The sequence below is a fragment of the Halichoeres trimaculatus genome, unplaced genomic scaffold (genome assembly GCF_033239565.1).
Source record: "Halichoeres trimaculatus isolate MK-OKI-2021-1 unplaced genomic scaffold, fHalTri1.1 fHalTri1_scaffold_22, whole genome shotgun sequence".
NCBI classification, from domain to species: Eukaryota; Metazoa; Chordata; class Actinopteri; order Labriformes; family Labridae; genus Halichoeres; species Halichoeres trimaculatus.
In genome coordinates, this window is record NW_027437200.1 from 16,475,376 (window position 1) to 16,490,176 (window position 14,801).

General features: G+C 39.0%; 1 protein-coding gene across 3 annotated transcripts in view; it reads right to left on the bottom strand.

Annotated features, from left to right (window-relative positions):
* Nucleotides 1-14,801, bottom strand: part of LOC141811192 (oxysterol-binding protein 1-like) — a 28,522-nt gene continuing 13,721 nt past the window's right edge. For 2 of the 3 annotated variants that reach the window (XM_074699155.1, XM_074699153.1), the window contains exons 10-17: nucleotides 12,324-12,569; nucleotides 10,309-10,429; nucleotides 9,924-10,027; nucleotides 8,056-8,151; nucleotides 5,815-6,002; nucleotides 1,802-2,037; nucleotides 1,639-1,677; nucleotides 1-1,528 (exon numbers count right to left, since the gene is read on the bottom strand). In XM_074699155.1, coding sequence (XP_074555256.1) covers nucleotides 1,386-1,528; nucleotides 1,639-1,677; nucleotides 1,802-2,037; nucleotides 5,815-6,002; nucleotides 8,056-8,151; nucleotides 9,924-10,027; nucleotides 10,309-10,429; nucleotides 12,324-12,569 — 1,173 coding nt within the window. In that variant the 3' untranslated portion in view covers nucleotides 1-1,385. The remainder of the gene's footprint in view (nucleotides 1,529-1,638; nucleotides 1,678-1,801; nucleotides 2,038-5,814; nucleotides 6,003-8,055; nucleotides 8,152-9,923; nucleotides 10,028-10,308; nucleotides 10,430-12,323; nucleotides 12,570-14,801) is intronic. The other variant, XM_074699156.1, reaches the window with a different exon arrangement.

Sequence of the window (14,801 nt, forward strand, 5' to 3'; positions counted from 1 at the left end):
GTAATCGCTAATGAAAACGTTACAATAAAAGAAAAACACATGAGAGATGTTCTTTTTGACATCACAGCATTTGTTTATTACAGATTCTCTTTCTTCTTATTTTTTTTGTTAATACAAAATACTGAACAATGTCACGTCTCCGCTCTGTTAGGTCTGGAAACTCCCTTTTTTCTGAAAATGAAGAAAATCCTCCAAATATATGAGAGGAACCCAAAAATAAAGAAAAGAAGCCTACCTTACAGTTATCAATACTATAATATGAATTTCTATACATATATAAAATCATAGTTATTTGCAATGTGTCTTTGTTTCTTTATTCTTCATTTTTAAGTACACTTACAAACAAAATTATGAAATCTCACACAAACACACGCCCACACACACACACACTTTATATTTCATGTTTTTGGTGTCAAAATGTAGTTGCATATGTATGAACACTTGTTTCTTTGCTCAGTTGTATGTGTTACGCCCAACACAATAAATCGTCACTGTTTTTGTACAATGACTCAACATTAGTCCAATCCCACCAAAGAGTGTTTCACTAAGCATTACAAACTGCCACCATTCAGGATTTTCTCTTTTTTTTGGCATTTTTGCAGCTCTGCCTTTAACGTCTGCGCTTAAACCACTCAGTTGTGATGTGAATACAAGTGTGAGCAGCTCGCTCTGTTTCTAAGGCGAAGACAACGGGTGTAAAGGAAAAAATATGTCTAACTACATGAAAAAAGAACAGCATGGAGGTTCAAATCATTATTTCAACAATCATTTGTTGTGTTTTGTTTTTTTTTCTGAACAGTATACCGCACATTGGCAGAGTTTTAAGTGATGGAAGAGCGGATATGCACCATACACAAGCACACCAGAACCTTCACTTCATTACGTTAAGACACTAAATCAGAGAGAAAAACAAGAAATCTTCGCTAAGTTCTTGAAGGCCACCAGTCGACAGGTAAATGAAATTATTCTAATCATGTTTATATATAAATGTATATATTAACCCGGTCTCTCCCCTCTTTTTTGAGTTATAACCAAAGCACACAACGCTGTGGATGACAGAAGGAACACTACATGATCTTACAGGGTGTTTTCAAAACTTCCTCTGCTACTGAAGCACTGCCTGTTTCACCTCCTCCCTCAGCACAAGTCAAAGCAGCACAGGCATCGACAGCAACAAGGAGACAGGAACCAAAACCAGATGAAAGAGGCCCCCTTCCCTACGCAGCAGACCGCAGTGACCGTCCAGATCTCTTAGAACAGAGAGCCGCTGAAGGAGGAAGAGTGGGGTCGACGGGGGTGGCGAGCCAGCCTTTGGTGGAAGCTCTCCACCAGGCTGGCTTTGATGGGATCAGTCTCCTCACGGCACCTTGCAGTCAGTGCTGAGGTCAAAATATGTCGGGGCAGCCTTCCCAGAGTCCCCGGTCCTTGGCTTCCCAGTAGCCTCCCTTATAGATATGAACCTGCTCACCTGTGATGCGGTCCTCACAGCGTTCGAACCAAAGTGCCTGATAGTTGTCGTGCGGTGCGCCTGGAAAAAGAGAAAAGCGGCTTTAGGAAAGGAGAGAGCAGAGCTGAATCTGGAAAGGAAAGTTGCGTAACTCAAAAGAAAGCTGAGAAAGACAAAAGAGGAATACTTGCTTTTTAAGGAGGGATCAGTAAGAGAGTCCTCCTCGACAGCTTTAGGAAGAAAAAGGGGGATCACAGAGATTTTTTTTTACCCCTCAATTCCAGGATTTGCCCCATGCAAAGGTAGAAAGACATACAGAGGAAGGGAAACAGAAACCAAACACACAGGACTCACCTTCTTCTGACTGGCTGGAGGTGCGTTGGCTGGCTGCTTCCCTCTCCCTCTCCCGCCGGACGCTGCGCTGCTTCTCCTCCAGCCGTTGCTTCTCAGAGTTGGCCTCGTCCCAGCGGCCGTCTTCCATCAGGCGCTGGTCGGGCCGGCGCCGGCTGTCCGTGGGTGCTATGCCGTCCTCTGGTTCGTTTAGGGTCAGCGCCAAGGCGGTGAAGTAGTACATGGTTTCTGCTCCTTCCCTGTGGAAAGTAAAGACGACGGAGAGTGTTTACTTAGACGTGTTCTCTGTTTTTTACTCTGCTTGTTCTTTCTGTATTGTATGTATTTATTTTTCCTGTCCTGAGCTGATTGTTTTCTTTTATGATGCCGAACAACACCTGGCAAGAAGACTGCTGATGAGTGGATGATTACATAGAGGGGAAGTGAAGTGAGCTAGCTCTGCCAATGAAAACAAAGTAGTGAAACAAAGACTTTGGGTACATTTAGTTGCTGTAAAGACATAATAAACACATCTGTTGCTCTGTACAAGCTTGAATAGACAAACATCCAGACTCACAGGGACTGTTGATAGTGATGTTTTCACAAGGCTACTGGCATCTGTATGAGGTATGATGATAAAGACCACAAGAGAGACAGCAATGACATCCCATCATTTCTGTTTTCTCTAAGTCCTGTTGTGTGGACTGTCATCCAGCTCCACGCCTCTGCAGTGACTGACACTGAGTGTTCCCAAACACGAATGTACGAGTCACACATTCAGAACATACACAAGGAAGAATGGGTCTGTGTGGATTCTATCACCAGCGCACACTTCAGGTGTCTCCATCAAGTCTGGGAGCCTGAGGGTTCTGCACGGGATCTTAGCTGTTCCTAGAATTGCCTATAAATATATATACATGAGTGCTTCTATAATTAGAGCTACATTTTATGTCCATGGATTATACTGATCAATTTTACTAAATACCAATTTTAATGACCAATTTTTCAGTGTGTCATTTGGGTGATGTTTCACTATTATTTAAATTGAAAGTGAACCGGTTTCATCATTTATTAAGCTAAAAGTACAAACCATGTAGGAATTTGCAGTTCGCTCTTCAATATTAATTTCAGTATTATTAGTTTTTAATAATCATTAAAACATGACAAAGCTGTTTTAAAAACTATTTTAAGAATTTATATGGATAAAATAATTCATTTTATGTGTGTCCAAGAAATCAGCGTCAACCCTGTAACCCACTGGAAAAAAACCTATAAATCAGCAATGGTTTGCTCCAAAGTCACATGACTTAAATCAACTGAAGTCACATCCTTTTTGGTGGGAACCATGAAGAAATTGTGGCATGTTTTAACTCCTCCTCATCAATATTTCATCAAAATGATTGTCTGTTCATGGGGCGCTTTAACTGGTCATCAACTGTGTTACCAACATTTTCTAGTGTTCCTACTATAAATGTTGAATAAAACAAACTGTGAAGACAAGGCACAGAAATATGAGGTGATGGAGGTCAGGTGGTGCCATGTTTATGGTTTGCAAATAGCACATGGGCCAAATAATTGAGAAAATGTCAACCGTGTTACCCATCACAAATTTTAATGTTATCATGTTACATGTGATTTTTGCGCCATAATTCTTTTAAATTTGGCTAAGCTGATAAACATGGTGAGGGACATTTTTTGGGAGTGTAGTATTGAATAGAAATGTTGAATAATTCTACATTCAGTATAGTATGGATTTATGCTGAAAAATGGTCACAACTTTTGTCCATAACACGGCTGACAAAAATATGCTCCGATTTTATTTTTTTCCTTAAGTATTTTAGAACTCATTAATACTTAAGTGAAATGAACTTAGGCAGATATAAGATTAAAATGTGAATGTTAAAAATCCTGTAATTAATAAGATTATTTTTTCAATTTCCTGACAGCACAATTTACCACATTATGGCTGATGAATGTACTTGAAAGTAGTGTCCTCATATTTTGAACAAAATAAACAGGATTTTGTTGTTTAAACTTGCTTATGAGAATATTAAATGATTTAGTCTTCTACCAAAATCTGTTTGAATTGAAAAGTGTTGCTTCTGATGTTGAAAAGTGATGTGATTAAAATGCAATTAATTACGATTAATTAATTAAAAATGGCATAATTAATTCGATTAATTTTTTCAATCAAGTCCCACCACTAATAAATATATATATATATATATATATATATATATATATATATATATATATATATATATATATATATATATATATATATATATATATATATATATATGAACAGGATTTTTTTTTCAATCTGGTGCTTTCCATTCACACAAGTAGCATTGAGGTTTGTTGGTTGATTTTGCAAAGTATTAAAAGTTGGTTAGTAAAAACTATTACATATGAATAAATTTGTATGTATTTATGCATTAAAGAGGCAGGGTAATCACTTCATCTTTTCTTTAACCCCCTGGAGTCACCTGGAGTCATATGCCACGCATTCAAACAACACAGCCTATATAAAATGATGTAGCCTTTCTGACAGATTTGAAACTATTCACTGGTGTTTGAATTGTGTTGATAGGCCAATTAAATACAGAGTTCTGATAAATAAGAATAACTACTGAATTTTGCCACATTTGGTGAAAAAAACGATAAATCACATTAATTTTATTTATTTATTAATTGGTATTTTTATTATGTTATCAAAACTATTGAATTTATTTGTTTAATCTAAATTTAATGGTTTAAAGCAGCTATGCAATGAAGCTGTCAAAACGATACTTTCCTCTTAGAATATACTTCTTTGCAGTTAAGCAAAGGGAGAAATGTTGAGTTACTATTTAGGTTATTCCATGATGATTTAACGGGTCCAGCCCTCTTTAGAAAAGGCAGGGCGGTACGCCCTGACTGTGGTGAGTTCACATTTTATAACCCAGCTCTCTGGTTAAGTTAAATACGTGATTCTAATTGTTCAAATACCAAGAGTGTCTCTCTCTCTCACACACACACACACACACACACACACACACACACACACACACACACACACACACACACACACACACACACACACACACACACACACACACACACACACACACACACACAAGGTTGAATCAATCCCTTCTGTCTTTGCCAAGAAACTCCTGCCTCTGTACGCCCCCTTCAGGAGGTTCTTGACATTACTTTCAGTTTTGTTTGGAGAGCACATAGCTGGAGATTTGTGGTTACAGGCTGACAAGTCAGGGGCAGAAAAGAGATAGTTAACTTCAAACTAAATTATTTCAAATCAATTTTAAAAAACTTGAACACAATGTTTTAATAACACTTTTCAGGAATCTGCCCACAACTTCCTTCATGTCTGTCCTTCTGATAAACCCTGACAATTTAACTTTATGTCAACTTTAACATATAAAAAGTAAAATCAGACTGATAGCATTCACTCTAAAAGGTAGTAATACAAATAATATGCTGTTTACTGGATAACAAAGGCTATATGAGAGGGTTTAATGCATTTTGGTGATGTTGTTGCCAAATGTTCTAATTGTTTGGTTATTTTGATACTTGTGTTTTTCTGTTATCTATTTAAAAAGTGATTTTTAAACTTAGGTCAGGTTACTTGTTCTTGTGACACAAGAAAATGAAAAACCTGACACTTAGCGTTACACTGAACACCAAACAATTTGAAAAATAAAACAAAACAAACAAAAATAACCCTCAAAATTCTAACAAAAGGTTTTATTTTTCATTTTTTTATAGTGAAATCTCAGTATTATTTGAGTCTTTTGCTCAGCATCTTGTTCAATCCGGTTGGATTGTTTCCATCTTTGGAGCGTCAGTAACTTATGTGTAGTTATACAAGAGGAGTGTTTGAATAAGAGCCAGCTCAAACCAGAATACACAGGCACCACAACACACAGAGAGCACAGAGAATCTCAATGGGCATGCCAGGTGTATTAATAGTCTGGGTACATGACTCAGGTAAACACATGCACACACCCTGCCAGGCAATGTCAGAAACTCACGGTAGCGGGTTCCTCCTCCACACCTCTCTGGCTTTCAGAGTTTGGTAGACTGTTTTCTGCTTTCCCTCCGTGCCGTTCTCGCCCCCGCGGCTGCTCTGCATCACCCGGGAGAACTCCATCTTTTCATCCCACGTGCCCGAGAGCACGTAGTGGGCTTTGCCGTCCTTGTCCATCACGACACCAGTCACCTGAAAGAAAAGGAGCCAAAGGGTCAAAATAAACTGGAGTCCTTTATTTGTCCAGAATAATGATAAGAGGTGGAAAGCGGTTTGTGTGAAAGGCAAAGCATCAACAGTGAATTCCAGCCCAAATATTATAAAGCATACCATTGGTGTTAAAAAATCAAAGATGCATCAAAACAAAGTTTAACAAAGCTAAGAAGTAAAAAAAAAAAAAAAAAGTATTGGAAATTTACAGTAAATCAAAGCCACAAACAACACTAAGCCATGACTGAATTTTGAGCAATGTTTGGTGAGTTTTGGTGCACGCACAAAGAATATTCAACGTCAAGGTTTCACAAGGGCCTTCACTGCACCTGCAGCTAGCAGACTGGGGCCCCAATTAAGGACAATTTGTCTTTTGTTTAGTGTCCGAACTTACGAGATCAGCAATTACAATTTGTAAGTAAGTCAGTGTGTCAGTAATTATATATTTAATTTCATTGTCATATACACTCATCAGCCATGTCATTAGGTACGCCTCGCCATTACCTGGTTGCTCATGCTGTTGTTTTACTGCACTGAAGAACGATTAGTTGAATTGGAGGACGGACTGTTTTGGGCTTCTCGAAACAGCTTTTGCCGGGCAGAGATCAATCAGAGTTTCAGCTCAAAGAGTAACCCGGTTTGTTGACAACTCATCCTGCTTCAATATATTCTTAACTACTTCCGTGATGAGAAGATTTAAACTGGGGCTGGGACAATATGCTATTCTTGTGATTCGATTCTATTACGAATTTTGGGGTGCCAGTTGGATTTAAATTGTGATTCTTAGATATTTACAGTTGTTAGGTTGCTTTTTTAAACACCAGACTATGTGAAAAAGTTAAACGATGATTACGTCTACAGACTATCAGGAGCCACAATTTCCGATAAAACACATGTCAAGTGAGTCAGAGAGAAGTATTTTTCCCTCTGCTGGCAAAAAGTGGTAACTTTTTCAAACCCAGTTTATAAACAAAGACTGAAATGAAGAATTTAAATACAAAAAAAAAATCCTCCCACTCCTAGTTTAAACAAATTTGTTAAAAAAATGAAAATGAACAGACACAGATACACCGACAGGTTCAGCTCAACACTGGGAGATGACAGAGGCCGTATTCAGACCAGAAAAGTCCTTTGGTTCACTTGTTTGGTCCGGACCAAAAGCGGACTTTATTTTTTTCGTTTGGTGCGGTTCGTATTCAGATTGTACTTTTTGCAAGTGGGCTATATTCTGTAAACACATCCACGTGTGTGATGATCAGTGCTTTCATTGGACAGCACTGACAAAGGGCAGCACACAGAATACAGACCCAGAAATGGAGGTAAACGTGTGTTTGTGCTCTTATTAGAGCTGCAAAATCATTTTCAGTTTCAAGAGCAGCTCCTTCAAAGAAGGCTTAACAACACGTTTCATATTTTGGAACAGCGAAGACGAATGATCGCAGCAAGGAGATGCTATGCTCTGCGTGTCCTGACCCACAACATGCCAGCAACAGCGTGGCTAAACAGAAGACAGGGGATCAGGTATGAACCAAAGATGGTTAGGTTACGGTGGCTTTATAGGCCCAAAAGGCGCGTGTATCCTGTAGTTGGTTCGGATGGACTTTGGTTTGTATTCAGACCTGCACCGGAGAACCATGAACCGCACCTGAGTTAGTTTGGAAGCGGACCAAGACCACCTCAAAAAGTGGGTCTCGGTCCGGTTGTTTGGTCCGTACCAGCGTGGGAAACGAACGCTGGTCCGTTTAAAGTGGACCAAACAGTCCAGGTCTGAATACGCCCAGAGACTCATTCACACTATCAGGCTCAGAGAACATGGTTGTTTCAGCGATATGAAACTGAAGTGAATCATTTTAACAGCAGATGGTTTAAAAACACTGTGAGAAAGTTCCTGGTCTTCTGTGAAGTACTACTGTAAAGTGGGGCAGTATCAAATGTAGGGGGCTGTAGATCAAATGCCTGAGAACTAAATCAAGATCCTAGTTCCTGCAGTGGCAAAGCACCTTCTGTCAGACAGTAGTGTTTGTGTTTTGCTCACCTTCCGCGCCACGTCTCTGGAGAAGTAGCTGTAAGGAGCAAATTTCAAGTGGCAGCGGTCTCCGGTTGTGTGGTTCACCACATCAATCTCTCCTGACTGACACAGAAAGAGAATCAAGGAACAGAGTTCAGCAACAAATCATGCTTTGCAATCAGTCACCTTTGTTTTCACTTTGGCTTAGTGACAAGAAATTCACTGAAAGGGAAGTCAGACACAGTATTAAGTTACAAAAAAAAAACAAATTTCTCGTCAAAGCAGGGTGTGTTTTTTAGGACTGTAATGCATTTCTACAACACATGAAACCCAATAACCTGTGCGCCACACCACGCTCTGACTACACAGTGCAGCTGATAGGCAGGTCTGTTAAATACAGGTTAGTTTTCATAGCTGCATAGTTTTCCTGCATGTCAGATAAGATTTCTCTCCTGTTACTAATACTAACGTCTGACACGTGTCGCCCAGGTTTACTTATCAGGAATGCTGTCATGTAGATAACCCCCTGGAGTTGCCAGGTTCTTTTAAGGATGAGCGATCGCCGTTGAATCTGTGAAGTGATATTTCTGATATCTGAGCTTATTTACACATGAAGAGATTTAAACTCGTCTCTTAATGCCTCACAACACTACATTTTATACTTGTGTAAAGCTAAGGCGCTGTGTATTTTGGAGAAACTCAAGAACCGCTAATGTGTTTATGTTTTTAGTGTGATGTGAAAATGTGCTTTATGAACATTGAGTGTTAAGAAAATCACATTAGAGGACACAAGACTGGATTAAAGTTAGAAAATGGTGCATAAAAATGGTTAAGAAAGATGAATAAGGCTTAAAATGATGTTTTCAGGACTCTTGTCTTGAAACTATCCTAAAAAAGAAGCCTGATTAGGGATGCACTGATACTGATTCTGGTTTTGGGTATCTGTGTATTGGTCCCCCTTAAAGCTGGATCGGTATCGGTAGGAAGGGGCCAACCCAGGCAAACAGCTCTAGGCCTTTTTTTTTTCAGGTGCTCTTTGCTGTGTGATTTGAATGTTACCTCTGATGCACTTTCTGTGTTTTTTGCGGCATCATCAGTCTACGGTGTGTAAAAGTTCGCCATTGAATAAAAGTTTTAACTTCAGTAATTCTATTTACTCATTTTTTTGCCTCTTAGCAAAACATGACCAGTCTTACCCCACAGTAGAGCATGCAGGTTATTATTTAACACTGGTATCAGATCAGTATTGGTATCGGTATTGGTAACAGAAAAGTTCCTGATCCTAGTCCTGCCACAGCAATAAACTCAGACGTATCTTCTCCGTTTCGCCATAACCTGACAAAAACTGACCACTTATCCTCTGGTATCGAGACAATTGAGGGACAGGTGAGTTTTGATGTCATAAATCTGTAATGATGGCGTTTTATGCAATGTTTGATGACACTTAGTGACTAATTTTTGAAGAATTAACAAAAAGAAAAAAGATTTTTGTATTATGTTTCATATTTATCGTCTTAATTTATCTCTGCTGTGACGTGTCAGACACTAAAGATGAAAATTTGTCTTCCAGTAAACTCCAGCATTTCAAAGGATGCTGCTCTAAAGCGTTAATTAAAACGCACTGTCCCTTTAAATAACTCGCAAACTCTGATGACGCATCATTTATTCATTCCACTTAACTCTGCCATAACAACACATCAGTCAAATCAGCGGGAAGTCGCATAATTGTCGCTAACCATGTCATGACAGCTGTGGCTGAGGCTTTGTTGTGAGTTATTTCCTGTCTCCACCCTGCAGTTGCTAGGATACAGCATCGTAAGAAATACCCTGAAAAAGCTCTAAAATCAGATTTCTGACTGTGATTGAAAGCACAGGTTTTGCTGATGGCGTCCCACCTGATCGATCCACAGCTTCCCCACGATGATGTTGTGCACTGTCGTGGTGACTTTCTTCCATGTGTAGTGATTGTTGCCTTTCTCAAAGATTGCGTGAATTGTGCCTGCGAGGAGAGAGGGGAAATGTAAACACAGAGTGAAAATCATTGTCATGTAAGACGACAAAGCCGTGTTTTGTTTGCATAAGTCTCCGGCTGATCCTCTTCTCTTCAGCTGAAAGGTGTGACACCTGCATTCTTGAAGCTGAACTCATTTAAGCTTAAGAACATTAATCACTGGTTTGTTCACCGCCAGGATATGAGCCTGATGTGAGCACACCCTCATCGACGCCATCATCACACTGCGAGGCATGCTTCGAACATTCGCGACCCACGTGGACTCTTACCTAAGGGCATGATAGAGAGGTATTTGCCCCTGAACTTGCTGGCAACGGTGATTTCCTGCCTCAGAGTCCAGCCCCGATCGGAGATCACATGATGCGCCGCCGCAGGAGGGTGGTGACTTACCTGGGAGGGAGATGAAGAGATACAGAGAATGAGATGTGAACAATTCAGACATAAAACTGAGCTTATTTTGTGTTTTTGTTTCCACTTTTATTCTCATGACCTACATTTAGAGTCATGTGGACACTGACATACTGGTCAAGTTGAAAACATGCCCTGTTATAATCCAGCCGGGCCGTAATACCATTTTAAATCTAATTATGATATTGTGCAGCTACAATAAGATTTAATAACCGCTGTGACTCGCCAAATCCAATTTGTGACTCATTTGACCCGGTCTGGAAAGCTTGTGCTCTAAATACACTCAACAATCTCCACAGCTGCCACTGGATTTCCCAGCTTAAAGGACGCATCACTGGGTTTTCCAGTAAATAGTCTGGTCTTTGCTGTTTTTGGCATCATACTGCTTCAATTATTCTAAATTATTGCAAAATTTCTTCAAACTTAAGAGTAATCACCTCAAACTGATGCAAATATCTAACCAGGCAGCGACTCAAAACATTTAGACACAGACATGTTTACATCAAAGCCTGACCATCAAAAATAGCCAGTTTATCTGTTTGTTTGTTTGTCTGTGAACAATACAACTCAAAAAGTAACAAACAGATCTCGATGAAATTTTCAGGAAATGTTCAAAATGGGATAAAGAAGACGAGCTTAAATTTTGGAGGTGATCTGGATCACCGTCTGGATCCAGGACTTTTTTTAAAGGATTCTTCATCATTGTGAGATAGGGCCTTTTTCACCATATGTGTATATAACTCTATGATAAATGGTTGGATTGCTTTGCAAAACAATACAAGACAAGGTCACCATCATTTCTGACAGATGTAAAAGTACGATCCAGATCCAGGCTATATTCTGGATACTAAGATCCTGAATTTGAAATAGAGAGTTTAACATTAAAGTAGGACTAAAGTGTTGGTGACAATCACAATATGCTTAGGGGAGGTCTGCGCTCTCTGAGTGCTTTTCTAGTTTTATTTTTCGAATGGAGATTTATTTTAACCGTTTCAAAAAATCCACAAAAATGCTGCAATATCATTCTGTTGAATATATATTTTTTGTATCACATTTGATAAATTGGACAACTCATTTTAGATGAGTATGGATAAATATCCACTTCTCTAATGCATAAAATACTTATTTAAAATAAAAAGAGTAACAATTTTGATTTTATTTTTATCACAACTTCTTTAAAATTAGAGATGATTTTCCTGAAACAAAAAATGTGCGGATGATTTCACAACAGCAGGGCAAAAATGAAACTCAAGCTGCCTGTAGTGGAATGATAAACCTTGAGGGTGAAGGAAACTTTTTTAAAAATATATTTTAACAGGTTTTAAGAAAACTATGAATTATGTTGATGAGATAAAGGCTTTTGAAACTAATGTATCAAAAAGGACCGTTTGGCGTTAAATGGTTAAATGACTTTGACCTCCAGTTGATGTCAGAGGTCACAGGATAGTGGCAGACTTGTTTGGCGGTGACCCAGTAAAGCAACCAGTAAGTGTATGTTTCCGTACGATTACTGGCACACTGACTGTCTAATTGTAAGTAACGACCTTGTAGGACCTGTGTCTATTAACTTTTATGTCCTCGCCAAGCCCATGTCCCGAATCAGCCTCTGTTTATTGTTGCCATGTTACTTAAAGTTATTAGTGGCACTCCTTAATGATTTATTTACTTGTTTACCTGACTGGGACAAATGTATGAAACTAGGTTAATTCCCAACTTCAAGAAACCACAGAGTGTTGAACTAAACCATAAAAAGATACATGTGTATGTTTGTAGTGACACTTCAGGATGCTGTTTTTGTACAGTCCCCATCTGATTGGAGCCTTTCTCGGTTTCACTCCTCAACAATGTCCTCCCCTCAGTTCCCTGCGTTCCTCACCTGCTCGCACAGGGAGCGGTAGCCGCTCTCTCTCCGGCGATCCAGCTCGAACGTCTCCCCCAGCAGAGGGTTGAAGGGCTTGCCGGTGCGGTGAACGGTGGTGGAGTAGGAGGACACGGAGAAAGCGGCCACGTAGCACATCTGCTCCAGGGAGCTCTGGCACTTGGACGCCTTGTCCAGGAGCTCGTGGTACTCGAGGTCCTCGGAGAGACGCTGCAGCATGGAGATGGGCTCGTTGAAGTTCACCTGCAGAGGAGAGGAGAGGAGAGGAGAGGAGAGGAGAGGAGAGGAGAGGAGAGGAGAGGAGGGGGTGTTATTCAGACAAGACAACTTTTGGGTTGGGTCCACATTTGCCCCTTTATCTTTCTTGATTTGTCTTGTTAATAATGATTTTAAATGAGTCAATACACACTAGAAAATTAAATTAGATGTGATGCATGTTTTGAGACTTAAATTTGAATCTTTTGGGGGTTCTTTATTTCATTGTAGGCTATTTATTTGTTTTTGTTTTGTTTGTTTTTGTTGTTAAAATCAATGACAGGTTAATGTAGGCTGTTGAAAATCAACTGTATGTGATGTCAGACCATCTTTTCGTTTTTTAAAAAAGTTGTTCAAGAAGGGGCAGACAAATATAAGAGACATTTCTCTTCACGCTGCTCCTTTCCTATCATGGATGTGTTTGTTTAGGGTGTAATGTGCACCTGTGTATGGATTTAGTTGTCAGTTTTCATGTATGGAACAAATGAATAAATAATAGATTTTTTTTTTTTTTTTTTTAAGTCTGCTGCCTGGATCTGGCCACTCGTCTTACTCCACTCCTTGGTCTGACGAAAGCACCGGGCTGAACATCATTAAGAAACTGATCCATGTTTCATAAAGCTTTAAAGCTCTAGCAGTATCATATGTGGCTTGATGCCCAGAATGCATTGGTGCATACTATTTTCTGGAGACGTCACTACAAACTATGATTAATATCTTTCCACAGAACAGAAAGTAAAAATACATCTGTACAGCGATAAAACACTTTGGTTTTAAGGCCTTTAGATGTGTGAAGATGTCAGAAATGATGCGGTATCAGTTCACGGCTCAACTCGAGCTGGACGATCAAAGCTATCCCTGATATCGCTGAACTGTACCTTTGAAACTATGTCAACACACTGCTATCAGATGTGTTTTGAGTGTTTTTTAAGCAGACTCAGAAGCAGAAGCATTCAAAACAGGGTATCAGTGTGTAAAACTGTGGCTCACAGCACCCTCTAGTGGACATATTCTGTCATGGGGGCACTGTTTTGGAATGACTTGAAGCAGCAGCGTCTTACTTTTTAAAACTCACCTTTAACAATCACCAGGACAAACCTTTCACAGAAGAGTAACATTTTTCATTCGTAGCATCCAATTTTCAGAATATTCATGATCAATCGAGTAGAGCTATAAAAGTCAGAGTTTGCTTAAAAAACAAACTTAACACCAGCAACACTCACCAGACAGGTCCAGATTAATGTCTCATTTCAGGGTGCTACTCTACAAAAACACCAAATAAACAAGTGTTGTTTGTTTTTTCTTAAAATAATAATATGATAAATGATCATTTATCCAAGAAGTCAAAAAATGTCTCCTTTTAAGATATTGGAAGCCAAAATAAGGCTTGTGTTGCTTGTAAAGAGTGGAAAAAACAAGCAGCCATGTCATTTTTTAAATATGATATAGGATATTTTTTCTGCATTTTGCTGGATAATCTAGGTTAAATTAAGTTTTTAAGACATATGGTACAAGAATAAAAAGACATGTATTTTGCAACTTTTTAGGCCGTGAATTAGTTCTGAATTAGTTGATTTGGGCGAAAAATGTTTTTTTTTAAACTGCGTTAGTGAAATCTACAAATTCTTGAACTTGACAAGTAAATTTTGCTTATTACAGTTCACAATTGACTCCATTTACTCATTACAAGCAATTCATGTCTCATTCCCTCACTTAAATCCCCATCAAGTAAGATGTTAATCTCCCTAATGTCATTTTTTACTTGTCATATGGTTGTGGCTTGTATACAGTTATGTACAGTTATGTAATCAAGTTTCATAAAGATTTGTTTACGTTCAGCAGAGAGGCCGCTCCCTCTCTGGCGTACACTTTTGTTTTGTTTTGTTTGTTTTTTTATCTTGTACATTCTTAAAGCTTTAAACTTCAGCAGCTTTTCCCATGTGAGCGCAAGGGTGACCTGACTGACAGGTGGACAAACTGTAGCTAATTTGAGCAAGTGTTTCCAATATGGCTTCTGTCAACAATGGGCTTCAAAACTTTGTATTTGAAACAAATGAGTGACATCACAGACTGCATTTAGTCCAGGATGTGAACCAGTGATACAGTCGATACCTGAGCAGTAGTTACCTCTTGTGTTTTATTCATGTGTGAATAACTTTAAATTAGTTAAAAGGATTGTATAGCTTACTGATTTTTTGTTTTTGAGTTTTAGTGGCACAA